Consider the following 27869-nt stretch of genomic DNA (forward strand, 5'->3'; position numbering starts at 1 on the left):
AAAAATGGAAACACAGAAAGCTATTGAATTGTGGAGCCACTGTTGGATCCCAGAAAGTCTGACCTTGAGTCCAGAACTTTTACACGCTTTCTGGGAATGTTTCTGACCATAAGAACCTAAATTCTAGACTGATCAACATTTTCCTAGTAAAGTCCTGTTCAAGTAATGACAGGGTCTTTATCTTCACTCTCATTTCTCCTTCTGGTGTGAGAAAATCACTTTTCTTTACTTCTCTTTGTAGCATTTAACGCAATTGAAATAATATAAATATTAGTCCTGTTTTTATGTCTCTTTCCCTTTTAGACTGAGAGAAACTGTGTTTGCCTTATTCACCTGTATTTCTTTAAGGAAATGTCACAGTTTGCCATTTATTCAGTTCACACATATAATAGGAATGGAATGAATGAGTTAATACATTTTTTTCGGCCGGGCGCGGTGGCTCAAGCCTGTAATCCCAGCACTTTGGGAGGCCAAGACGGGCGGATCATGAGGTCAGGAGATCGAGACCATCCTGGCTAATACGGTGAAACCCTGTCTCTACTTAAAAATACAAAAAACTAGCCGGGCGACGAGGCGGGCGCCTGTAGTCCCAGCTACTCGGGAGGCTGAGGCAGGAGAATGGCGTAAACCCGGGAGGCGGAGCTTGCAGTGAGCTGAGATCCGGCCACTGCACTCCAGCCTGGGTGGCAGAGCAAGACTCCGTCTCAAAAAAAAAAAAAAAAAAAAAAAACATTTTTTTCGTATTTTCTTCAATTTGGTTTACAAAAATAGAATGTAGATTTTATTTTTAGAATAGAAACATTTACAGAGTTTTCTTTGATAATAATTTAATAAAACAAAATACAAAGTTAATGACATGAAAAAGTGAATGTTTGTAAATTTTAATACAATGTAAAGATGAACATGTAAAATATAAAAATATCATAAAAATAAGGCATGTAAAACAGAAGGAAGATACGTAAATAGCATCAGGGTAGTCATCTCTGAGGTACGGATGCCCCAGGAGCTAATATTTTTGACATACACTTGCTTTATGCTATTACTAAAGTATTTGCTAAAACTAATTCAGTTAATTCTGACTAAAGCAGAAATGAGCTGTTTTAATATCCAAAGTCACATGTACAAGTGTGATATGGCAGATCAGTCAATGAGAATCATTTCAAGATGAGCTCAGGTCTTTAATCTTACTTCTCTATTTTTCTAGCAAATTTGTTGAGGTGGAGAAGGATCTCATGATTTCCACTTTGGGAACTTCCTAGGCACAGTTACCATATTTCTTCTATTTCAGGTAGACACAGATTCACTGGAAGTACCTTCCTCAAGCCCAGTGTAGGGATCCCAAACACCCCAGCAAATTCTTCCTCTACCATCACCTTTACCAAGCAGGTCTCCAGGTGTTCCAGCTGCTAATGAAGTCCAATGTGGAGCTGGTCCAGGAGGGTCATGTTCCAGGCAGCAGAGGAGCGCTCTGTGGGGAAGAGGTTGAAGATCTGCTGCAGCATCTCATGAAGGACAGACACGGTCTGGACCTTCTGCAACTGGCTGCCATCCACCATCTCCTGGGGGAATCTCAATACTCTTCTGTCCTTGAGACATAAGAAAGGGGAGATTCTCCTCATTTGGCCCAGAATCTCCAAGGTCTTCCTGAGTAACAGGCCATGGTTTGGAGGTAGGTCACAGCCTGGAGATCCAACAGGGCCACAGCTGCGCACCACCAGGGCCACCAGTAAAGGGAGGAGGAGGACAATTGGGAAATGAGAGTGCTGCTGACTTGGCTGGGCTGGGGTCTGAGTGAACCTTGGACCATAGGTTCTCTGAAGACCATCTTTCTATGCATGGCTTTCATGGGGCATAAATAGTTTTCATTTTTCTGAGCATTTCTCTAAATTTTTACTTCCACTTATGTTTTCATTTGTCTGTTTTCCATATAACCTAAAATGATATCACTCTACCCTCTTGATTTTTGCATTAGAAGTTTAATATTCCCAGTAAACTTTAGAAATATCAATCCAAATGGATATTTATTAATCAGATGGGAAACATCTGTGCTAAAGTTAGAAGATATATTTTTAGTCCTGATCCTAGCCTCCAGTTTTACTCTCCATACTTTGCATAGGAAATCAGGATACCTAGGTCCTATGGGTTTCTGTATTCAGTTAGAGATTTACCTATCCTTGGTTAGTTTAGCAAATATTAATGCACGAATTTTAATTTCTTAGTTTTGATCATTGTTTCATGGCTCTGTAAGTTGTTAACATTAGGAGAAGCTGAGTGAAGGGAAGAGAACTCCCAGTACTATCTTTGCACCTCTCTTTAGGTCAAGAATTGTTTTGAAATACAAGTTAAAAATGAATAGGCTTCCAAAATTCTTAACATTACTGATTAAAATATATATTTCATTGATTAAAATCTTTCATTAAATGGTATTGTTTTCAAAAGACATAAAATTTAATCTCCCTTGTAACTGTTTAGCAGATAGTTCTGTCTCTTACCCCTTAAGGTTCTGAAAAAGACTCTGTCCTTTGCCAAACTTTAGTCAGGCTCCTACAAACTCTCTTGCTGACTAGGTCATGCCTTTGGGTCCATTCTTAGGTTTGCCAAGTCCAGTTGTAGCAGGAATCTTACTAAGTCAGTTTTATGAGAATCCTTCCACGCTTGATAGCTGATTTACCCTTGATATCTGATCAAATTGTTCATCCCACACACTCAATATATAATTACCCTGGCTTGTCTTTAGAAAGAATTATGTTCAGTTTAGCAGGGATCCCCCTGCCTTTGATGTCTCCTTTTTAGTGACTTTCTATCTGACCCCCTCATTCTGCTTGTTGGGTATAAACCCCAGGCTGTCTTTGCTGATTTTTGAGCTGAGCACCAGTTGGTTTCTCTCCCCTATTGATGTGGTTTGGGTCGGCATCCTCATCCAAATCTCACATGGAATTGTAATCCCTGGTGTTGAGGCGGGGCCTGGTGGGAGATGATTGGATCATGGGGTGGTTTCTCATGGTTTAACACTACCCCCTAGTAGTGTCATGGTAAGAGTGAGTTATTGCAAGATCTGGTTGTTTAAAATTATGCAGCACCTCCCCTGCTTCTCTCCTGCTCCGGTCATGCAGGACATACCTGCTTCCCCTTAGCTTTCTGCCATGATTGTAAGTGTCCTGAGGCCTCCCCAGCCATGCTCCCTATATGGTCTGCAGAATCGTGAGCCAGTTAAACCTCTTTTCTTTCTAAATTACCCAGTCTCAGGTTTTTCTGTATAGTAATGCAAGAACTAATACACCTATCGTGATAGTTTCAACACCTGTTGCAATACTTCTAAATAAGTCTTCCTTACTGTTATACCAAGTGTCAGCATAATTTTTCTCCACCAGTTCCTTAAATTGAGGCAGTACAATCAACACTGCAGCACAATCTAGTGACCTACAACATAAAAGGCATCAACCAGCTGGCAAGTCAGGTGACTCAGGGTCTTTTGTCATCTCAGTCCTTATCCTCTAATGCCATGGACTCTCCTCATTTCTCCAGAAGTGTTTCCATTTCCACACCTTTAATAACTCCTTTAGTTAACCTTTCCAGGTGTGCTTTCCCTGAGCTCTGAGCCTTAGTTCATTGGTTTAGTTCTGATTTAGTTCATGTCTCTAGCCTGATAATGACTTGTTATTTCTTAAATTTCTGCTATACAGGTGGAAATTGAAAGTATTGTGGAATTTGATTTAAAGAATGGTACTATGTAGAATTTTAAATTGACAGAAATATACAGGGTTGATGAATATATTCAACCTTGTGAACAACATGTTTTACAAATATGTTCGTGCTTATGATGGCATATCCTCAAGAAGACAAAACTAGAATATAATGTGTAAGTAAAGTGGGGCCTAATTTAATTGTAATGTAACATGCTGGCATGAACAAATGGGGCATTTCAGTGAAGGAGACAAATGGAAACTGAAGAGAAAGATCTTGCAGGACTCTACTAGGAAAACATTGATCGGTCTAGAAATCAGCTCCGGTTCTTATGTCCAGAAATATTCCCAGAGAGCATGTAAGAGGTAAGAGATAAGACTTCAGAGCTGAATTTTCTCCATCCAAATTGTAGCTGCACAACTTAATAGCTTAGCTTCACAACTTAATAGCTCCCTGGGATTTCATTTTTTTTTCTTTTGTAAATGGGGACAATAGTAAAATCTATCACTGAGGGTATTCTTTTTTGGTTAAGTGAGCATTCATTATGCAAGTTCTAAAAACAGTGTCTGACTGAAAATAAATAAAGACTTTCCACAATTTAGATATTTCTTTCTTTTTTTTTTTTTTTTGAGACAGAGTTTCACTCTTGTTGCCTGGACTGGGGTGCAAGTGGAGTGCAATGGCATGGCTGACTGCAACCCCCACCTCCTGGGTTTAAGCAATTCTCCTGCTTCAGCTGGGATTACAGTCATGTGCCACCACACCAGGCTAATTTTGTATTTTTAGTAGAGATGGTGTTTCAAAATGTTGGTCAGGCTAGTCTCGAACTCCTGACCTCAGGTGATCTGCCCATCTCGGCCTCCCAAAGTGCTGGCATTACAGGTGTAAACCATTGCGCCCGGCCTGATATTTCATTTCTCTTATTAACATTATCTTTATTATATAACTCTATTAAGTTAGGGAAGTGTCCTTTGAAAGTATCAATTCTCTTGTTTCTTACTAGAAAGATAAGAAGAAAACAAACAGACCTTCTAAGTTTACCTATCCAATAGTGGAGAGTTTGGTGCAGTGAACACTGACCCATTTTCCAAAGAGAATATTGTACTCTCAAAAATTTGTCTTCCTTGTGTATAAACTCTTGCAGTTGGTATATTTGCAAGAAGGGGTTCAGTAAATCTGAAAGCACCTTGTGGACCAGGAATACTTTTCTTCCAGCCCATACTTATTTGCTACCTTTGACCTACATCCCTTCTACCATTTTGCTTCTGTTCTTTCCCACCCCTTAACCTGCACCATGTTGGTCAGGCTGGTCTCAAATTCCCAGCCTCAGGTGATCCCATCTGCTTTGGCCTGTCAAAGTGCTGGGATTACAGGTGTAAGCCACCACGCCTGGCCACTTGTGTTGTCTTTTTGTCCCCATTCGTTAGGATGCAGAAAGTAACAACTTTTGCTTTCCATGAAAATGAAATGAGAAAGAAAGATATCTGGTGTCTGGCATGCTATGGCAAACAATTGTCAACTTATTTATGTTACTACATTTACATCCTATTATGTGCATTTAGGACAAAGATGGTTTCCTTTGGTTTACTAGGAATCCACAAAGAACCTCTGAAGGTACTTTGGAAATGTGAACTTTCATGCCAAAAAATTTTTGTAACAAATTAAGGATGTTTTTTCAATTGTGTATTCTCATTGCATATGATACTACTCCCAAGGGTGTAGAAGTTAGTTCTTGGGAGTGGGAACAAATCTTACATAATTAAATGGTTTGTGGGTCTTCAAAGCTCAACTCTATTTAACAAAATCTTATTCCTTAGTTTTTTTTTTCCTCTCCATTGGGTTTACTGACCTTGAGTTCACGGACGATACATAAAAGGTATAAAAGTTCAGCATTACAAACCTGTGGCAAATGGGTAGCTGTGATTGGAGTACTTCCCAAGATTTATTAGAACTAAAAGTCAGATCATGAGAAGTGTTCTCTGCATACATATGGTTTGTCACTGGCCATCATACAGATATTGCTTATGTTTGATCCTTAGTATTTCTGTCTGTGTTGTGGGCTTTGAAATGAAATATAAATAATTTATATTTTAATAAGTCTACTGAAGTTGTTCAGCATATCAATATTTAGGTCAAGCATTGAAGAAAAAACTCTTGACAATATCTAGGTAAGTATCTAGCAGCTAGTGAAGTTAAAAATTTTCTCACATGCAGCAAAATTTAAAGTTAAGTATAATAAAAATAAACAATAAAAATATTTAAAAATGTTGTCTTTATCAGTTTCAAATAATTTGTAAACATTCACTACTTAGATATAGAATGTTTATAAACATTAGATAATATTTATAATTTGTTAATTTGCTTATGTAATTTAATACATTACAATTTATATCAGTAAATAACTTACATTGAAGCCCATAAGCGTATTTAGTTATAAAGTTCAGTTAAATTTGAATAGAGTTTAAATTTAACTTTTAGCTTAAAATTTTCATTTGGTTATTTTTAAACCTGCATTGAATAAAAAGATTAAACTTTGTACTTTTTGAGCATAGAGATATACATATAGTACACGAATAGATACATATTATATCTGTGTTATTAAATTTTCACGGTGGGTTCAATTAGGAAAAAATATCTAAAAAGTCTCTGGGAACAAGATGGGGGAGGCAATAATGAAAAACCAAACGGTTGAGAAACACTGTTCTCAACTCATGTAAAGAGTGCATGAAGGAAAGCAAAAACAGAAATGGAAAGTGGCCCAGGAGCATTAAGAAAGTGGAAATCAGTATGTTCCCTATTTAAGTCATCGGCTCGAAGCAAGGTCTTCAGAGAACCTAGAACCCAAGGTTCAGAGTCACCCATCTCAGCAAGCCCAGAAGCATCTGCAGTATCTACGATGGTATTGCCCTTTGCTTTACTGATGGCCCTGGTGGTGCTCAGCTGCAAGTCAAGCTGCTCTCTGGGCTGTGATTTGCCTGAGACCCACAGCCTGGATAACAGGAGGACCATGATGCTCCTGGCACAGATGAGCAGAATCTCTCCTTCCTCCTGTCTGATGGACAGACATGACTTCGGATTTCCCCAGCAGGAGTTTGATGGCAACCAGTTCCAGAAGGCTCCAGCCATCTCTGTCCTCCATGAGCTGATCCAGCAGACCTTCAACCTGTTTACCACAAAAGACTCATCTGCTGCTTGGGATGAGGACCTCCTAGACAAATTCTGCACTGAACTCTACCAGCAGCTGAATGACTTGGAAGCCTGTGTGACGCAGCAGGAGAGGGTGGGAGAAAGTCCCCTGATGAATGCGGACTCCACCTTGGCTGTGAAGAAATACTTCCGAAGAATCACTCTCTATCTGACAGAGAAGAAATACAGCCCTTGTGCCTGGGAGGTTGTCAGAGCAGAAATCATGAGATCCTTCTCTTTTTCAACAAACTTGCAAGAAAGATTAAGGAGGGAGGAATAACACCTGGTCCAACATGAAAACAATTTTTATTGACTCATACACCAGCTCACACTTTCATGAATTCTGCCATTTCAAAGACTCTCACTTCTGCTATAACTATGGTCACACTGATAAATTGATTTATCTATTTAAATATTTATGTAACTATTTATAAGATTTAAATTATTTTTGTTAATATAATGTCATGTGTATCTTTACACTGTGGTTAGTGTAATAAAACATTTTCCTTGTATCTACTCAATTCATAATTTTATGTTGTTCATTAAACTTTTACGATAGGAACTTCTTGTATGTGTTCGTTCTTTAACATGAAATTCCTATCTTGACTTTGCAACCTGATTAGAGAATAAAGGGTATAATTTATTTACTCATCATCATTATATGAGAGATGTAAGTAAAAATGACCTTTCTCTATACCAGGTTGTATGTTGTATTCAAGATCTAAAGGCGATAAATAAATCTACTTCCTACTCTCTTGCATATTTGATTTTGTATGGAATCAAACTAAAAATAGTAATCATACTTAATATCAGTTATCGTAAATACTCTAAGGAGAAAAAGGAACAAACAATGATTTCTTTCAGCAGCAGGTAAACTGAAACATGTCAGGAAATAAAAATAAACAGAGATATCCTCTATAAGTTGGCTGGTATAACATGTGATAGAAACTATCTATTGCCAGTTGGATACATGAGTTTGCAAGTTATAAGGAATGCAATTGCTGGGGGTTAATATGTGGCAAGCAAAATCCCAGAAATGGAAGTGCTCATGTGTGGAGACAGTGTACAGGGCGTAAAGGACTTAAACGTTATTCTGAGGACCTTCCACCTTTAAAGGGAGGGAAGAGAAGAGCCACAGAGGAAACAGAGGTATGGACAAAAAGAGAGATTAGTGATTAATATGGTCTGGATCTCTGTCTTTGCCTAAGTCTCAGGCAGACCAGCCTCTACACTATATATATATACACACACACACACATATATATATATACGTACACACTATATATATAAATATAAATATATAGTGTATATATAACATATGTATGTATTTGCTTATTTTCTTTTTCATAAATATATGGTTATAATTTCTTAATTAATACATGCATATCAGAAAAGGGACTGGGTACAGTGGCTATTATTTGTAATCACAGCACTATGGTAGCTGAGGTGGGTGGACCACTTGAGTTCAGGAGTTCGAGACCATCTTGGACAATATGGTGAAACTCTGTCTCTACTAAAAACACAAAATTTGTCCAGGCATGGTGTTGGGTGCCTGTAATCCCATCTATTCAGGAGGCTGAGGCAGGAGAATCGCTTGAACCCTGGTGGCAGAGATTGCGCCTCTGCACTACAGCCCCTGGGTGACAGAGCAAGACTCTGTCTCAAAAAAAAAAAAAAAAAAAAAAAGAAAAGAAAAGAAAGAAAAAGAAAACGAGAAAAAGGAAAAGGGAATGTTCTCTTCCTTCCTCTATCTCCATAACACCTGATAATCTAAAGAGCAGAATTCTTGGAGTATTCTGGAGAAAACTGGAAAATAGTCACCCTTCATACTGAAGGTAAGTCTGATTTGTATATTCAGTCAGGATACGGTATCTTACAGGAAAATCTGGAAGAGTTTATTTTCTTAAACCTCAGTGAAATATACATATCATTCACTTGCTAATTCCAATACCCAGCACAGTTCCCTCCTTCTTCCCTAGGTTTTCTGGATCTTATTTTCACTCCTACTGAGGCTCAGAAATAATACCCCAAAGTGAAGGTCTCAGAAGCAGCCTCAGAAGCAAAGTTTCTCTCTGGCCTTCTCCTGCCCTGCTGTTTGTCACCCCTCATCTGCTGATGGAGCCCCTTTTCCCCAAAGCCAGCCATAAAATCTGAAAATATGACTCTAACTTTCCCTCACCTTTGTGTGTAAGAACTGAACAGGCCATAAAGAAATTCTCTGACCTACCCTGTTTGATTGTAGATACTAAGACCTCCATACCAAAAAGAGCTCTGCCACATACCCAAGAGTAAAGAATGGTGCATGGAGAGACCAAGAAGTATCTGACCAGAAGGGCCTTGCTGGGTTCATTCCCCTACTCAGAATATTAGCATTAGATGATGCACTTTTTATCTAATCACATTTCTACGCAGCTGTCCATTCTTCATGGAACGTAAGCATAAAAATGGATAGTTTTTTCCTGTACTTTGGGTCTTCATTTTGAAGACTTCCATAGTTATATAAAATTATGATTCAATACATGTGTTATACTTCTCTCTTGTTAACCTGTCTTTTGTTATAGGCGTGTCAGCTGTGACCCTTTTGATAGGAAGGAAAGAGATCACATTATTTCTGCCCCTATAGTTCTGGTGATGAAGATGGGATGCCTGAAGCACCTGACTCACATACTGATGAGGTCCTGGTAAAAGACTGATAAAGAACTTGCTAATAAAGGTAAGAATTTTTACCAAGGCCAGTTCTGAATTTCTGCTTGTAGTGTCTGATCAAGAACTAAAGGTAAACATTTCTCTTTATCTCTTCTTTTGCAAATGCAAGTCATCAGGAAAAGATCATTTGTTGGAATTGTTCTCTTGTGTAAATTTGGACTTATGGGACCCATTTGTTACTGATCCTATCCCTTCAACAGACAGCTGTCGTTTTGTTGTTTTTTGTCCTGAGAACCTGACTTGGCTTGCTGCTTGTCAGGACACCCTTCGTTCTGTGCAGGGGGCCAATCCAAAAGTTGGAGGCTCCCATTGGAAGCTTACATATTGACTATTGCTACCTCTCAAGACATCTAAATTTTTCTTCTTGTGGCTATCTTTAGAAGTGGCTCTGAATTTTGAGAGGACTGCATCTTGGCATTTCTTTGAAGATGTCTCATGCATTCTTGGTGAAGTCATAACAGGCTTGGTTTTGGTTCTGAGTCACTTGGTAGGTGTCTTTGTTTTAAAAGAAAAGAGAAAAAAAGAAAGTTTCAAACATTAGAAATATTGGTTGTTTGTTCCTGCTGAAATCTGATAAGGTATTTTAAAGTAATTTAAAGAGCTCTGTATTCAATTATTAGCTTAATTTAAAGCTGATATCAAGGCTACCATTTTTTAAGGGTCTTCCTGATTTTCCCCTTGGGATCTTGTTTATCCCATGGAAACTTTTTTTCTGTAAACTCAAGCCTTTTTAAATTATATATTTGAATCCTCTGTTTGCTTCCTTTTCTGATAGGCAGGATTTTTGCTAGAAAAAAAGAATGTAAAACTTCATTGACCTTTTGGAGAAGCTTAAGACTTCCCCAGTCTGGCTCCTCTAAGACTTGTTCTTGCATTTACTTCTGCCCCTCCTTCCTTCTGCCACTTTCAATCTTCCATCTAGGTCTCTATTATCATCGACAAGACCCTGCGTCTGCATTTGGTGGTCAGTGGATGGGATGGAAAATTACTAAGCAGAAACGTCAGAGTTCTGGCTACCACACAAAGGGTTGTAGAGAAGACTTCTAGAAAGCCTGCGATTCCTCGAAGAATGAAAAAAAAAAAGTTGCCACAGACGCCCCACTACATAGAGTCTCCCGTCTTCCTCATGAACCCCAAGTCATGGGTAGGTTCTTCTCACGTCTGGAGCTCTGCTCTCCCTTGCCTTGAGTTCCTTGATCTCTTTGGCTTTTGTGGGTATCAAGGGTAACTTCACACTATGAGAGAGCCACCTACCTGCCAAGACCAGAGACAGTGGCCAAGCTTGTTCTCTGTATAAGTCTGTCTCCTTCCAGCACCTTTTTCTTCAGAGCTAAAAAGAGGCACTTTCCTGGAAACAACTGACCCAAATTCTGGAAGGAACCCATTTCTTTAATTTTCATATCTTAGAGAGGGGAAATACTCCCTGCTTCAGGCAGGACATGTCCTCTTTGGACAATGGGCAGTTCTGGGGAGAGAAAAGGTCAGGATGTGTACCCTGCTTCCAGCCTGTGCAGCCTCCCAGGACCTCCTGACTCATCCCTCCCTCTACTTACTGTAGGTCACATGGAGGTTTGAAGATACATTAACTCTTTAGAGTAAGTTGTCAGTTTTACAAATTTATTCCTCCTATCAGATCATTCCTTTTAACTTTATAATTAAGAAAATTTTCACTCACCCTTTGAATAAGGAATGAATTTGCATCTGTTCCACCTCGATTCAGTAGTTAGAGAGAGCACTGACATAAATAAAGAAACTTTAGAGAATGCAATGATTGCCACAGGTGTCAACAGGGTAGACTGGAGAGGCATCTTGACAACATCGCAATTAAGGAAGGAATAAGGGAATATGTGTGAATTGTGCACATGTCAATTGCTCAGCTAGCAGGGCAGGGGTTCAGTTTAGCAGGGATCTGTCAGTTGTGCGACTCAGGTTGGAGACCCAACCATTACATTATTTCTCTTCTGTTCCTGAGTTAGAGGGTCCTAATTTACATGTTAAACCATTTTTCCTTTCCTCCTCCACCACTTGTAGGGAACCAGTTTAGGGGCAGGACAATGGAAACATTTTTTAAGTCACTTGGTTCTGCCTTTTGTGATTGCCAAATTAGCCATTCAAATATGAGAACCCCTTCCATTCTTGGGTAACTGCTTTTTTTAATGTAATTTTTTCATTATATTTAATTATAGTTTATACTATGTTTATATAAAAAGTTCTGATTTGGCTTCATATTGTTACCCTGCCCTGAAAAATCTCTATAGCCATATCTCATTTCATATCTTGGAGTTTTTGACTTGTTATATATAATCTGCAGTATTGGGGAACCCAGCAGCAAGTCTGGAGACACCTAGGCAGAGGGCGTGGTGGGGACACTGAGTGCTGAGCTGCTGGCCCTGCCCACATCCTACTGAGGAGCCAGCTTTTACTGCTCCCAGGCCCACCTCCAGCCAGGAATATCTAGTCCACTTGAAAAGGGATGGGGGGAGGCAGGGATCAGTGCAGGGTACCCAGGGAGACATGACGAGGCATCATCACACAACACTCTATGTAGACAGCCATGTTTTTCAAACCTCAGAAGCAAGGGTCTAAATGTAGCCTCATTTTCACCCTTCCTGCCAGGTGAGTCATGAGCTGTAGGGGTGTAGACCCACTGATGTCCAGTCTGGCATCAAAATGCAGTAAATGAAGGGAGTCCTGCCTATAGCTCTATGTCCAATGAGCTGGTAAAGAATGCAGGAGCTCATCTGTCACTCTGTTTAGAAGCTTCCACGTTCTGAGTCCTTCAGGAAGAGACTGCACCAGGCACAGGACTCTCATTTGTTCAAACAATGAAAGCGCACATCGTGCACTGGAATAAGCTGGAAGAGCCAGCAGTAGCCTGAGAACTTGGAAGGAGGACGGAGATGTTTAAAGCATAGACAACAGTGTCAGGTATTCAGGAGATGGAACAACACCAACGAGCAGCATTAAGTCAACTGTTCACATCATTCCTATCAGGAGGGAAGATTGAAGTGGATGCTGAGAACACAGAGTTCTATTGAGCTGTGGCCAGCATCGTGTCCATGGCAGGGGTAACACGGACACCACAGCAGCCTGCAGAGTACAGGGAGAGATGGGGGTTAACCCACTTCCAGATGCAAACTTCTCTTTTCTCCCTAGAACCCAGCACGTCATCACAGTGCAGGGAAAATTATTCATGGAACCAGTGCAGTCCAAGGGATCTCTTAAGTTCTGCTCACAATGCAGCTTCCTTTAAAGACCAACAATACGAAGTCAATTCTTGAACAGAAGGGTCACAGGAAGACCCTCTAATAATGTCATTTCATTCGATGTCATTTCCTTGTAACATTGATGAGAGAAGAAACTGACTCCCCGCCAGGGCCTTTTCTGTGTGGAGTTTGCATGTTCTTCCCATGCCTGCATGAGTTTTCTCCAGGTACTTCAGTTTCCTCCTGCATCCCAAATATGTGCATGTTAAGTTAATTGGTTTGTCTAAATGTCTCCAGTCTCAGTGAGTGTGTGTGTGTGTGTGTCTGTGTGTTTGAATGTGCCCTGTGATTAAATAGCTTCCTGTCCAGTGGGGGTTTCCACCTTACACCTGATCTGTGAGGATAGGTTCCTGCCCCCCTTGACCCTGAAACGGAATAAGTGGATTTGAAAATGAATAAATGAATGAATGAGTACAAATGATTTTAAAACAAAAATTCACAAAGCATATGACACTTACACAGATGCACAACAACGTATGAAAGTGCTCAGCGAGTCCACCATATTTGTTCCTCTTTGATTTGGAACTGCTTGGTTGTAAGAAGTGTTCCTTACAATTTTCACTTTGTAAACATTTATTTTTTGATATAACTTTCTACTACTATGATGGGAAAATATCATTTATTGTAATGCCAACTGTAGACAACAATACTCAACCGAAGACAATCATATTAAGCAATGTGGCTGAGTCTGTAGTTAAAGCCAGACTTTCATTGGCAAGCAGCCCTTTAAAAGCATTCATTGTGTGTTGTAGTTGTAGCAGTGAGACAGCAAAATATCTAACATAACGAACTCCATTTTGTTTATGGGGCCTATACCCATTCCTGCACGTAGGTTGGGATTATTTTAGAGCACTGAGATAATGTGCAAAAACAACAGTCATGTGGTTTTTAAAACTAACTCTGGTATTCAAGAAGAAGGATGTAAACAACTATGTTTCATTAAAGACTGTAGGAGCATTGTGACCTGACCAAGAACAAAGAATTTTCCAACCTCCTTGGACCCTCGCTGATGCCCAGATGTCTGCTGTTGAAGGTCTCCTTTAAATCCTGGCACCTTCCTCTTTTGCCTGCCCTTAACATAAAAAGAGCCTGAAATTTGTACTGTCTTAAGATGGTATTTTAAGATGCTAGTCCACCATCTTCTCAGTTTGCTGGCTTTCCTAATGAATCTGCTTCCCTGATCCCAGCAACTATCATCTCTTGAGTCTGGTTTTCAAGGGGTGAGCAGCTGCACCTGGGTTCAGTTACACTGTCCAGGAATACCTGAAGCTGCGCAATTTATAAAAAAAAGTTTATTTGGCTCACAATTCTTCTACCTGGAAGACTGGGCAACTGGTGAAAGCCTCAGGCTGCTTAGATGCTATATAGTTTAGATGTTTGTTGGGGACAACTTAGATCTCTATAGTTTACATAGTAAGCAAAGGTTGATAGTTATTAGTGAATGAGCTTCTCTAGTGCTTTTCTTCTTCTAGGATATATTTGTTCAGGCTCATGTGGTTATGCTTCCCTGGGGACTCAAGATTCAATTAATATGGACAACGCCCTTTCTTTCATTAATTTATTTTATTTTTGGAGACAGAGTCTTGCTCTGTCGCTCGCCCTGGCTAGAGTGCAGTGGCACAATCTTGGCTCACTGTAGCCTCTGTCTCTCAGGTTCAAGTGATTCTCATGTTCAGCCTCCCAAGTAGCTGGGATTACAGACATGCTCCACCACACTTGGCTAATTTATTTTATTTTATTTTATTTTTTAGTAGAGATAGGGTTTCACCATGTTGGCCAGGCTGGTCTTGAACTCCTGAGCTCAAGTGGTCCACTTGCCTCTGCCTCCCAAAGTGCTGGGCCACTGGTGAAAGCCTCAGGCTGCTTAGATGCTATATAGTTTAGATGTTTGGTGGAGACATCTTACATCTCTATAGTTTACATGTTTAATGGGGAGGCTGACCTGTGAGTCCTGAAGGAGGAAAAACTCAGAGCCTGTATCGTTGGGTTGTCCTGGAAATTGTTCATTGCTTTTTCTTTATTCTTAAATACATAAGAAAACTCAAGAGTAAAAAATAAATTGGCTTCCAGGAGTTTGTAGTTGATGGGTTAACAAAGTTGTTTTAGTATATTTTTCAAGAAATCACTAATTAAATTTTATGATTTATTTTTTTCAATAGATGATGGCTCATGCCTGTAATCCCAGCATTTTGGGAGGCTGAGGTGGATCACTAGAGGCCAGAAGACGAGACCAGCCTGGCCAACATGGTGAAATCCTGTCTCTACTAAAAATACAAAAATTGGTTGGGCGTGGTGGCAGGTGCCTGTGATCCCAGCTACTTAGGAGGCTGAGGCATGAGAGTCGCTTGAACCCAGGGTGCGGAGGTTGCAGTGAGCCAAGATGTCGCCATTGCCTGGGTGACAGAGTGAGACTCCATCTCAAGAAAGAAAAAAAAAAAAAGGAATATATTTAGTCTACTTTTCCTTAGAACTTAAATGTAGTTCGTTCAGTTCACTTACAGCACACCCCCTGTTGCTCTATGAAGCAAGAGCAAATGTTTGGCATTCAAAATGGATCTCAGAATCTTTTGTCATCTCACCCTCTCTGCTCTATTGATTTTATGCTCTTGTCTCTCCTTGGTTGATAAATTCACATCTACCCCCCTTCCTTTAATGGGTCCTTCCAGTCAAGCCATTATAATGATTCTCCCTAAGGTTTTGACCTTGCATGATTGGTGTGGTCAGAATAGTTCATCCTGCAGATTTATATTTCTCTCCCAATAGTTTTATAAAAGGGTGTAATCCAAATAGTGTTATTGAGAGGACAGAGATAGTATTTTCAAAACATCATAAAATGACCTGGCACAGTAGCTGACACCTGTAATCCCAGCATATTTGGAGGCTAAGGCAGGAGGATTGCTTGAGCCCAGGAGCTCAAGACCAATCTAGACAATATGGTGAAACCTGGTCTCTACAAAAAATTAGCCATGTGTGGTCGTGCCTGCTTGTGGTCCCAGTTAGGAGGCTGGGGTAGAAGTATTGCTTGAGCCCAGGAGGTCAGGCTGCAGTGAGCAGGGATCACACCACTGCACTCCAGCCTGGGTGACAGAGTGAGACCCTGTCTCAAAAAAGAAAATCGCAAAACAGTGGATGGTCCATATTCGGCCTGCAATAAATGTTTGTGTTATCATTTTTGATATTATCATCCAGATTAAAGTAGAATCTTTTGGGATCATCCAATTCTCTTCTATTAATTCCTGGTTTCTCAAGGCTATTTTTTCATTGCCTGAGTAAATTTATTAACTAGGTGGAGTCTTTAGGCAAGGTTAATATGCATTATCCTGCCAGAGAGCTTTGTTGGTTGTCTAGCGACTGCAGCCTGGTTACCAGTCTTTTGGGAATTGATTGGTGTGACTTCTCCCTTCTCTACAGAGCTGATCACATGTGAATTATATGAAAGAAAGTCAGGTAGTTGGTCTTGGAAAGCTGAATTCAGTCCATTGACCCAGGAATTGCTTTTCTTAGAACCTCTGGCAGATGCAGCCATTTTTCTGTCTTTGTGCACCTCAACACTGGCATCATGATTTCACCCTGCCAGAGGCTCTCGTCCCCAATCTTTGCTGCATTGAATTTTGCTAACTTACACTTTGTAGTTAGTAAGGGGAAAGTCACTTCCCTTCTTTCACTTTCATGACAATCAGAATGGCTTCTGTTTTCTTTCTGCCTACAAACAACTGTCAAGTACTACTTTCTAGAAAAGTTGAAGTCAGAGACAAGAAAACCACAAAATTTGGAAATTATAAAGAAAACCACTGCAGCTCTTTTGCCTTTCTTTTACTTCCCTTTTTTTGTGTTACTTCATCATAAATTAGAATGTAATGTGGTAGCAGCAAGACAAACTTTGCCCAGTAAACCAGTACGTCAAAAAGGCGTTCTGAAAATTCATTTGTTTTTGAGCTTTAAATTTAAAATGAAGAATCACAAATCAGTAAAGGAAAGATGGCTATGACTGTTTAACATGATAGCATGGGGCTCACTGCCCTGCACCATCAAAGTTTCACGTTGACAGAGGATCAAGGAACTTTAACAGATCACACTGAACTGGTGAACAACTGAGGGTCACCAGTTTCTGTAATATGAGCCTCTACAGAGAAACATTACCTTTGAGTCTTCCGTGCCTAGCTCAGAAATTTCAAGCATAAAACTGTTCCATAGTTTAAAAGAGTTGAAGATAGCAAAAGAGTTGAAGAATAAAAGCTGTACTTGGCAAAGTTAAAATTATTTAACTACAAAAGAAAAAATAATCACAATAAGATAATTCCCTTATCTCCTTAAACAAAACAAACCTTTGCAGTCAGCCTTCTAGGGCTGTTGAGACTTTCGGTACCTAGGATCTGGGTCAGGAGATGAGGGGGTCACCACTGGGAGCAAATACTTCTTCACACAAAACTCTAGGGGCAAGAGCAAGAGTCACGGGATTTATTATTTTGGCAACAAAGAAGCAAAGTCCTCCTTGGGAAGGAGTTCTAAAATCATCAGGATATGATGAGCCTACACTTACGGAATGACTTGATGCAATAAATACCTTGTGAGTGAGGTGATACTGAGGAAATAACATTATTTTGATATTAAAATTTCCACACCCACATGCACCTGAAAAAAAAAAATAATGGAATTCCTCTTAGAGGTATTGGCACAACCTGTATTTCTCTAGTAACAAACTAATGGACTGGGCGGGGTGGCTCACACCTGTAATTCCAGCACTTTGGGAGGCAGAGGCAGGCAGATCACTTGAGCTCACAAGTTCCAGACCAGCCTGGCCAACCCAGGGAAACCCCATCTCTATTAAAATACAAAAAAAAAAAAAAAAGATTAGCCAGGTGTGCTGGGGCATGTCTGTAATCCCAGGACTTGGAAGGCTGAGGCATGAGAATTGCTTGAACCCAAGAGGCAGAGGTTACAGTCAGCCGAGCTTGTGCCACTGCACTCCGGGCAGGCTGAAAGAGCAAGACTCTGTCTCCAAAAATAAAATAAATTAATGAAAGAAAGGGCCTTTATTAATTGAATCTTGAGTCCCCAGGGAAGCATAACCACATGAACCTGAACAAATATATCCTAGAAGAAGAAAAGCACTAGAGAAGCTCATTCACTAATAACTATCAACCTTTGCTTACTATGTAAACTATAGAGATCTAAGTTGTCCCCAACAAACATCTAAACTATATAGCATCTAAGCAGCCTGAGGCTTTCACCAGTTGCCCAGTCTTCCAGGTAGAAGAATTGTGAGCCAAATAAACATTTTTTTAAATAAATTACGCAGCTTCAGGTATTCCTGGACAGTGTAACTGAACCCAGGTGCAGCTGCTCACCCCTTGAAAACCAAACTCAAGAGATGATAGTTGCTGGGGTCGGGGGAAGCAGGTTCATTAGGAAAGCCAGCAAACTGAGAAGATGGTGGACTAGCATCTTAAAATACCATCTTAAGACAGTACAAATTTCAGGCTCTTTTTATGTTAAGGGCAGGCAGAAGAGGAAGGTGTCAGGATTTAAAGGAGACCTTCAACAGCAGACATCTGGGCATCAGCGAGGGTCCAAGGAGGTTGGAAAATTCTTTGTTCTTGGTCAGGTCACAATGCTCCTACAGTCTTTAATGAAACATAGTTGTTTACATCCTTCTTCTTGAATACCAGAGTTAGTTTTAAAAACCACATGACTGTTGTTTTTTGCACATTATCTCAGTGCTCTAAAATAATCCCAACCTACGTGCAGGAATGGGTATAGGCCCCATAAACAAAATGGAGTTCGTTATGTTAGGTATTTTGCTGTCTCACTGCTACAACTGCAACACACAATGAATGCTTTTAAAGGGCTGCTTGCCAATGAAAGTCTGGCTTTAACTACAAATTCAGCCACATTGCTGAGTATGGTTGTCTTTGGCTGTGTATTGTTGTCTACAGTTGGCATTACAATAAATGATATTTTCCCATCATAGTAATAGGAAGATATGTCAAAAAAAATGTTTACAAAGTGAAAATTGTAAGGAACACTTCTTACAACCAAGCAGTTCCAAATCAAAGAGGAACAAATATGGTGGACTCGCTGAGCACTTTCATACGTTGTTGTGCATCTGTGTAAGTGTCATATGCTTTGTGAATTTTTGTTTTAAAATCATTTGTACTCATTCATTCATTTATTCATTTTCAAATCCACTTATTCCGTTTCAGGGTCAAGGGGGGCAGGAACCTATCCTCACAGATCAGGTGTAAGGTGGAAACCCCCACTGGACAGGAAGCTATTTAATCACAGGGCACATTCAAACACACAGACACACACACACACACACTCACTGAGACTGGAGACATTTAGACAAATCAATTAACTTAACATGCACATATTTGGGATGCAGGAGGAAACTGAAGTACCTGGAGAAAACTCATGCAGGCATGGGGAGAACGTGCAAACTCCACACAGAAAAGGCCCTGGTGGGGAGCCAGTTTTTTCTCTCATCAATGTTACAAGGAAATGACATCAAATGAAATGACATTTTTGGAGGGTCTTCCTGTGACCCTTCTGTTCAAGAATTGTCTTCGTATTATTGGTCTTTAAAGGAAGCTGCATTGTGAGCAGAATTTAAGAGATCCCTTGGACTGCATTGGTCCCAGGAATAATTTTTCCTGCACTGTGATGACGTGCTGGGTTCTAGGGAGAAATCAAAAGTTTGCATCTGGAAGTGGGTTAACCCCCATCTCTCCCTGTACTCTGCAGGCTGCTGTGGTGTCCGTGTTACCCCTGCCATGGACACGATGCTGGCCACAGCTCAATAGAACTCTGTGTTCTCAGCATCCACTTCAATCTTCCCTCCTGATAGGAATGATGTGAACAGTTGACTTAATGCTGCTCGTTGGTATTGTTCCATTTCATGAGTACCTGACACTATTGCCTATGATTTAAACATCTCCGACCTCCTTCCATGTTCTCAGGCTACTGCTGGTTCTTCCAGCTTATTCTAGTGCATGACGTGCGCTTTCATTGTTTGAACAAATGAGAATCCTGTGCCTGGTGCGGTCTTCTCCTGAAGGACTGAGCACGTGTAGGCTCTTAAACAGAGTCACAGATGAGCTCCTGCACTCTTTATCAACTCACTGGACATAGAGGTATAGGCAGGAATCCCTTCATTTACTGCATTTTGATGCCAGACTGGACATCAGTGGGTCTACACCCCTACAACTCATGACTCATCTGGCAGGAAGGGTGAAAATGAGGCTACATTTAGACCCTTGCTTCTGAGGTTTGAAAAACATGGCTGTCTACATAGAGTGTTGTGTGATGATGCCTCGTCATGTCTCCCTGGGTACCCTGCACTGATCCCTGCCTCCCCCCATCCCTTTTCAAGTGGACTAGATGTTCCTGGGTGGAGGTGGGCCTGGGAGCAGTAAAATCTGGCTCCTCAGTGGGACATGGGCAGGGCCAGCAGCTCAGCACTCAGTATCCCCACCACGCCCTCTGCCTAGGTGTCTCCAGACCTGCTGCTGGGTTCCCCAATACTATAGATTATATATAACAAGCTAAAAACTCCAAGATATGAAATGAGATATGGCTATAGAGATTTTTTAGGGCAGGGTAACAATATGAAGCCAAATCAGAATTTTTTATATAAACATAGTATAAACTATAATATAAATATAATGAAAAAATTACATTAAAAAAAGCAGTTACCCAAGAATGGAAGGGGTTCTCATATTTGAATGGCTAATTTGGCAATCACAAAAGGCAGAACCAAGTGACTTAAAAAATGTTTCCATTGTCCTGCCCCTAAACTGGTTCCCTACAAGTGGTGGAGGAGGAAAGGAAAAATGGTTTAACATGTAAATTAGGACCCTCTAACTCAGGAACAGAAGAGAAATAATGTAATGGTTGGGTCTCCAACCTGAGTCGCACAACTGACAGATCCCTGCTAAACTGAACCCCTGCCCTGCTAGCTGAGCAATTGACATGTGCACAATTCACACATATTTCCTTATTACTTCCTTAATTGCGATGTTGTCAAGATGCCTCTCCAGTCTACCCTGTTGACACCTGTGGCAATCATTGCATTCTCTAAAGTTTCTTTATTTATGTCAGTGCTCTCTCTATTGAATCGAGGTGGAATAGATGCAAATTCATTCCTTATTCAAAGCGTGAGTGAAAATTTTCTCAATTATAAAGTTAAAAGGAATGATCTGAAGGAGGAATAAATTTGTAAAACTGACAACTTACTCTAAAGAGTTAATGTATCTTCAGGAAGACAGGAGACTCTATGTAATGGGGCGTCTGTCGCAACATTTTTGTTTTTTCATTCTTCGAAGAATAGCAGGCTTTCTAGAAGTCTTCTCTACATCCCTATATTTGGTTGACAGAACTCTGACATTTTTGCTTAGTAGTTTTCCATCCACTGACCACCAAATGCAGAGGCAGGGGCTTGTCGATGATAAGAGAGACCTAGATGGAAGATTGAAAGTGGCAGAAGGAAGGAGGGGCAGAAGTAAATGAAAGAACAAGTCTTAGAGGGGCCAGACTGGGGAGGTCTTAAGCTTCTACAAAAGGCCAATGAAGTTACACATTTTTTTTCAGCAAAATTCCTGCCTACAAGAAAGGAAGCAAACAGAGGATTCAAATATATAATTAAAAAGGCTTGAGTTTACAGAAAAAGTTTACATGGGATATACAAGATCATAAGGAGAAAATCAGAAAGACCTTTAAAAAATGGTAGCCTTGATATCAGCTTTAAATTAAGCTAATAATTGAATACAGAGCTCTTAAAATTACTTTAAACTCACTTATCGGATTTCAGCAAGAACAAACAACCAATGTTTCTAATGTTTGAAACTTTCTTTTTTTCTCTCTTCTTTTAAAACAAAGACACCTACCAAGTGACTCAGAACAAAAACCAAGCCTTTTATGACTTCACCAAGGATGCATGAGACATCTTCAAAGAAATGCCAAGATGCAGTCCTCTCAAAATTCAGAGCCACCTCTAAAGATAGCCACAAGAAAGAAAAACTTAGACGTCTTGAGAGGTAGCAATAGTCAATATGTAAGCTTTCAGTGGGAGCCTCCAACTTTTGGATTGGCCCCCTGCACAGACCGAAGGGTGTCCTGACAGGCAGCAAGCCAAGTCAGGTTCTCAGGACACAAAACAGCAAAACAACAGCTGTCTGTTGAAGGGATAGGATCAATAACAAATGGGTCCCATAAGTCCAAATTTACACAAGGGAACAATTCCAACAAATGATCTTCTCCTGATGACCTGCATTTAGAAAAGAAGAGATAAAGAGAAATTTTGACCTTTAGTTCTTGACCAGACACTACAAGCAGAAATTCAGAACTGACCTTGGTAAAAATTCTTACCTTTATTAGCAAGTTCTTTATCAGTCTTTTACCAGGACCTCATCAGTATGTGAGTCAGGTGCTTCAGGCATCCCATCTTCATCACCAGAACTACAGAGGCAGAAATAGTGTGATCTCTTTCCTTCCTATCAAAAGGGTCACAGCTGACACGCCTATAACAAAAGACAGGTTAACAAGAGAGAAGCATAACACATGAATTGAATCACAGTTTTATATAACTATGGAAGCCTTCAAAATGAAGACCCAAAGTACAGGAAAAAAACTATCCCTTTTTGTGCTTATGTTCCATGAAGAATGGATAGCCATGTAGAAATGTGATTAGATAAAAAGTGCATCATCTAATGCTAATATTCTGAGTAGGGGAATGAACCCAGCACGGCCCTTCTGGTCAGATATTTCTTGGCCTCTCCATGCACCATTCTTTCCTCTTGGGTATGTGGCCAAGCTCTTTTTAGAAGGGGGGTCTTACTATCTACAATCAAACAGGGTAGGTTAGAGAATTTCTTTATGGCCCATTCAGTTCTTACACACAAAGGTGAGGGAAAGTTAGAGTCACATTTTCAAATTTTATGGCTGGCTTTGGGGAAAAGGGGCTCCATCAGCAGATGAGGGGTGACAAACAGCAGGGCAGGAGAAGGCCAGAGAGAAACTTTGCTTCTGAGGCTGCTTCTGAGACCTTCACTTTGGGGTATTATTTCTGAGCCTCAGTAGGAGTGAAAATAAGATCCAGAAAACCTAGGGAAGAAGGAGGGAACCGTGCTGGGTATCGGAATCAGCAAGTGAATGATATGTATATTTCACTTAGGTTTAAGAATATAAACTCTTCCAGATTTTCCTGTAAGATACCGTATCATGACTGAATATATAAATCAGACTTACCTTCAGTATGAAGGGTGACTATTTTCCAGTTTTCTCCAGAATACTCCAATAATTCTGCTCTTTAGATTATTATGTGTTGTGAAGATTGAGGAGAGAGCATTCCCTTTTCCATTTTCTCTTTTCTTTTTCTATTTCTTTTTTTTTCTTTTTGAGACGGAGTCTTGGTCTGTCACCCAGGGGCTGTAGTGCAGAGGCACCATCTCTATCTCCAGGGTTCAAGTGATTCTCCACCTCAGCCTCCCGAATAGATGGGATTACAGGCACCCAACACCATGCCTGGCCAAATTTTGTTTTTAGTAGAGACAGGGTTTCACCATGTTGTCCAGGCTGGTCTTGAACTCCTGAATTCAAGTGATCCACCCACCTCGGTCCCAAACTGCTGAGATTACAAATACGAGCCGCTGCATCCAGTCCCTTTTCTGATATATATGTAGTAATTAAGAAAATAATAACCATATAGTTATAAAATAAGAAAAGCATATATATACATATATGTTTTATATATACACATTATATATATAAATATATATATATATTGTGTGTGTGTGTGTGTATATATATATATTCTAGAGACTGGTCTGCCTGAGATTGGGGCAGGGACATAGATCCAGACCATATTAATCACCATTCTCTCTTTTTGTCAATCCCTCTACTTCCTTTGTGGCTTTTCTCTTCCCTCCCTTTAAAGGTAGAAGGTCCTCAGAATCATGCTTAAGTCTTTTTCTCCCTCTACACTCTCTCCACACATAAGAACTTCCATTTCTGGGATTTTGCTTGCCACATATGAAACCACAGCAATTGCATTCCTTATAATTTGAAAACTCATATATCCAACTGGCAATAGACGGTTTCTACCACATGTTATACCAGTCATCTTACAGAGGATATCTCTGTTTATTTTTATTTCCTGACATGTTTCAGTTTACGTGCTGCCAAAAGAAATCGTCGTTTCTTCCTTTTTCTCCTTAGAGTATTTAGGATAACTGATATTAAATATGATTACTATTTTTAGTTTTGATTCCCTACAAAAATAAAATATGCAAGAGAGTAGAAAATAGATTTATTGTATTGACCTTTACATATTGAGTACAACATGCAACCTGGTATAGAGAAAGGTCATTTTACTTACATCTCTCATATAATAATGATGAGTAAATAAATTATACCCTTTATTCTCTAATCAGGTTGCACAATCAGGCTAGGAATTTCATGTTAAAGGACGAACACATAGAAGAAGTTCCTATCGTAAAAGTTTAATGAACAACATAAAATAATGAATTGAGTAGATACAAGGAAAATGTTTTATTACACTAGGCATAGTGTAAACATGCACCTGATGTTATATGAACAAAATAATTTAAATTTTATAAATAGTTACATAAATATTTAAATAGATAAATCAATTTATCAGCATGATCATAGTTATAGCAAGAGTGAGAGTCTTTGAAATGGCAGAATTCATGAAAGTGTGAGCTGGTGTATGAGTCAATAAGAGTTGTTTTCATGTTGGACCACGTGTTATTCCTTCCTCCTTAATCTTTCTTGCAAGTTTGTTGAAAAAGAGAAGGATCTCATGATTTCTACTCTGACAACCTCCCAGGCACAAGGGCTGTATTTCTTCTCTGTCAGATAGAGAGTGATTCTTCGGAAGTATTTCTTCACAGCCAAGGTGGAGTCCGCATTCATCAGGGGACTTTCTCCCACCCTCTCCTGCTGCATCACACAGGCTTCCAAGTCATTCAGCTGCTGGTAGAGTTCAGTGCAGAATTTGTCTAGGAGGTCCTCATCCCAAGCAGCGGATGAGTCTTTTGTGGTAAACAGGTTGAAGATCTGCTGGATCAGCTCATGGAGGACAGAGATGGCTGGAGCCTTCTGGAACTGGTTGCCATCAAACTCCTGCTGGGGAAATCCGAAGTCATGTCTGTCCATCAGACAGGAGGAAGGAGAGATTCTGCTCATCTGTGCCAGGAGCATCATGGTCCTCCTGTTATCCAGGCTGTGGGTCTCAGGCAAATCACAGCCCAGAGAGCAGCTTAACTTGCAGCTGAGCACCACCAGGGCCATCAGTAAAGCAAAGGGCAATGCCATCGTAGATATTGCAGATGCTTCTGGGCTTGCTGAGATGGGTGACTCTGAACCTTGGGCTCTAGGTTCTCTGAAGGCCTTGCTTCGAGCCAATGACTTAAATAGGGAACATACTGATTTCCACTTTCTTAATGCTCCTGGGCCACTTTCCATTTCTGTTTTTGCTTTCCTTCATGCACTCTTTATATGAGTTGAGAACAGTGTTTCTCAACCGTTTGGTTTTTCATTATTGTCTCCCCCATCTTGTTCCCAGAGACTTTTTAAATACTTTTTTCCTAATTGAACCCACCGTGAAAATTTAATAACACAGATATAATATGTATCTATTCGTGTACTATATGTATATCTCTATGCTCAAAAAGCACAAAGTTTAATCTTTTAATTCAATACAGGTTTAAAAATAACCAAATGAAAATTTTAAGCTAAAAGTTAGATTTAAACTCTATTCAAATTTAATTGAACTTTATAACTAAATTTGTTATGGGCTTCAATGTAATTTATTCACTGATATAAATTTTAATGTATTAAATTACATAAGCAAATTAACAAATTATAAACATTATCTAATATTTATAGATAGATATATGTCTAAGTAGTGAATGCTTACAAATTATTTGAAACTGATAAAGCCTTAAAATTATAAATATTTTTATCATTTATTTTTATTATACTTAACTTCTAATTTTGTTGCATATGAGAAAATTTTTAACTTCACTAGCTGCTAGATACTCACCTAGATATTGTCAAGAGTTTTTTCTTCAATGCTTGACCTAAATATTAATGGGTTGAACAACTTCAGTAGAATTTTAAAAATATAAATTATTTATATTTCATTTCAAAGCCCACAACACAGACAGAAATGCTAAGGATCAAACATAAGCAATATCTATAAGATGGCCAGTGACAAACCATATGTATGCAGAGGACACCTCTCATGATATGACTTTGAGTTCTAATAAACCTTGGAAAGTACTCCAATCACAGCTACCCATTTGCCATAGGTTCGTAATGCTGAACTTTTATACCTTTTGTGTATCTTCCATGAACTCAGTATCAGTGCTTCTCATGTGATACAAAAGAAAACCCAATGGAGAGAAAAAAAAAAAACTAAGGAATAAGATTTTGTTAAATAGAGTTGAGCTTTGGAGGACCACAAACCATTTAAATATGTAAGATTTGTTCCCACTCCCAAGAACTAACTTCTACACCCCTGGGAGTAGTATCATATGCAATGAGAATTCATAATTGAAAAAAAATCCCCAATTTGATTAAAAAATTTTTTTGGCATGAAAGTTCAAATTTCCAAAGTACATTCAGAGTATCTTTGTTGATTTCCTAGCAAACGAAAGGAAACCATCTTTGTCCTAAATGCACGTAATAGGATGTAAATGTAGTAACATAAATAAGTTGACAATTGTTTGCCATAGCATGCCAGACACCAGATATCTTTCTTTCTCATTTCATTTTCATAGAAAGCAAATGTTGTCACTTTTTGCATCCTAATGAATGGAGACAAAAAGACAATACAAATGGCCAGGCACAATGGCTCACATCTGTAATCCCAGCACTTTGACAGGCCAAAGCGGATGGATCACTTGAGGTCCAGAGTTTGAGACCAGCCTGACCAACATGGTGCAGGTTAAGGGGTGGGAAAGAGCAGAAGCAAAATGGCAGAAGGGATGTAGGTCAAAGGTAGCAAATAAGTATGGGCTGGAAAAAAAGTAATTTCTCTTGGTCCACAAGTTGTTTTCAGATTTACTGAACCCCATCTTGCAAATATACCAACGGCAAGAGTTTATATGCAAGAAAGACACATTGTTGAGAATACAATATTCTCTCTGGAAAATGGGTCAGTGTTCACTGCACCAAACTCTCCACTACTGGAAAAGTAAATTTAGAAGGTCAGCTTTTTTTCTTCTTATATTTCTAGTAAGAAACAAGAGAATTAATAATTTCAAAGGACACGTCCCTAACTTAATAGAGTTATATAATAAAGGTAATGTTAATAAGAGAAATGAAATATCAGGCCAGGCATGGTGGCTTGCACCTGTAATCCCAGCACTTTGTGAGGCCGAGGTGGGCAGATCACCTGAGGTCAGGAGTTCGAGACTAGCCTGACCAACATTTTGAAACACCGTCCCTACTAAAAGTACTAAATTAGCCTGGCGTGGTGGTACATGCCTGTAATCCCTGCTGACGCAGGAGAATTGCTTAAACCCAGGAGGCAGAGGTTGCAGTCAGATGCGCCATTGCACTCCACTTGCACCCCAGCCCAGGCAACAAGAGTGAAACTCTGTGAAGAAGAAGAAAGAAGAAGAAGAAGAAGAAAGAAGAAGAAGAAGAAGAAGAAGAAGAAGAAGAAGAAGGAGGAGGAGGAGGAGGAGGAGGAGGAGGAGGAGGAGGAGGAGGAGGAGGAGGAGAATGAAATATCTAAATTGTGGAAAGTCTTTATTTTCAGTCAGACACTGTTTTTAGCACTTGCATAATCAATGCTCACTTAACCAATAAAGAATACCCTCCTTTTTCATAGTTACTGTATGTCTACTGTGTACCTAGCCCTATTTATTCACTGGAGATATCACTGACCAAAGCACACACTGGTAGATTTTACTATTGTCCCCGTTTACAAAAAAAAAAAAAAAAGAAATCCCAGGGAGCTATTAAGTTGTGGAGCTACATTTTGGATGGAGAAAATTC

General features: G+C 39.7%; 2 protein-coding genes and 1 pseudogene across 2 annotated transcripts; 1 reads left to right on the forward strand and 2 right to left on the reverse strand.

The window, feature by feature from the left end:
- Positions 1 to 833: 833 nt before the first annotated feature.
- On the reverse strand, positions 834 to 4980 carry LOC117099243 (annotated as a pseudogene).
- Positions 4981 to 6517: 1537 nt separating this feature from the next.
- LOC117098651 (interferon alpha-1/13-like) lies at positions 6518 to 7383 on the forward strand. Its single transcript, XM_033237479.1, has one exon. It carries the CDS (start codon positions 6581 to 6583, stop codon positions 7148 to 7150), a length of 570 nt encoding a protein of 189 aa, XP_033093370.1. The 5' UTR covers positions 6518 to 6580; the 3' UTR covers positions 7151 to 7383.
- A 17161-nt stretch (positions 7384 to 24544) lies between these two features.
- On the reverse strand, positions 24545 to 25219 carry LOC117098650 (interferon alpha-1/13). The gene has a single exon (XM_033237478.1). The coding sequence runs from the start codon at positions 25173 to 25175 to the stop codon at positions 24606 to 24608; it is 570 nt and encodes a 189-aa protein (XP_033093369.1). The 5' UTR covers positions 25176 to 25219; the 3' UTR covers positions 24545 to 24605.
- Positions 25220 to 27869: the final 2650 nt, after the last annotated feature.

This window comes from Trachypithecus francoisi, unplaced genomic scaffold, assembly GCF_009764315.1.
Source record: "Trachypithecus francoisi isolate TF-2019V2 unplaced genomic scaffold, Tfra_2.0 Lachesis_group16, whole genome shotgun sequence".
NCBI classification, from domain to species: domain Eukaryota; kingdom Metazoa; phylum Chordata; class Mammalia; order Primates; family Cercopithecidae; genus Trachypithecus; species Trachypithecus francoisi.

Coding starts and splice junctions, on each gene's coding strand:
- LOC117098651 (XM_033237479.1), top strand. CDS start 6,581: ATGGTATTGCCCTTTGCTTTACTGATGGCCCTGGTGGTGCTCAGCTGC.
- LOC117098650 (XM_033237478.1), bottom strand. CDS start 25,175: ATGGCATTGCCCTTTGCTTTACTGATGGCCCTGGTGGTGCTCAGCTGC.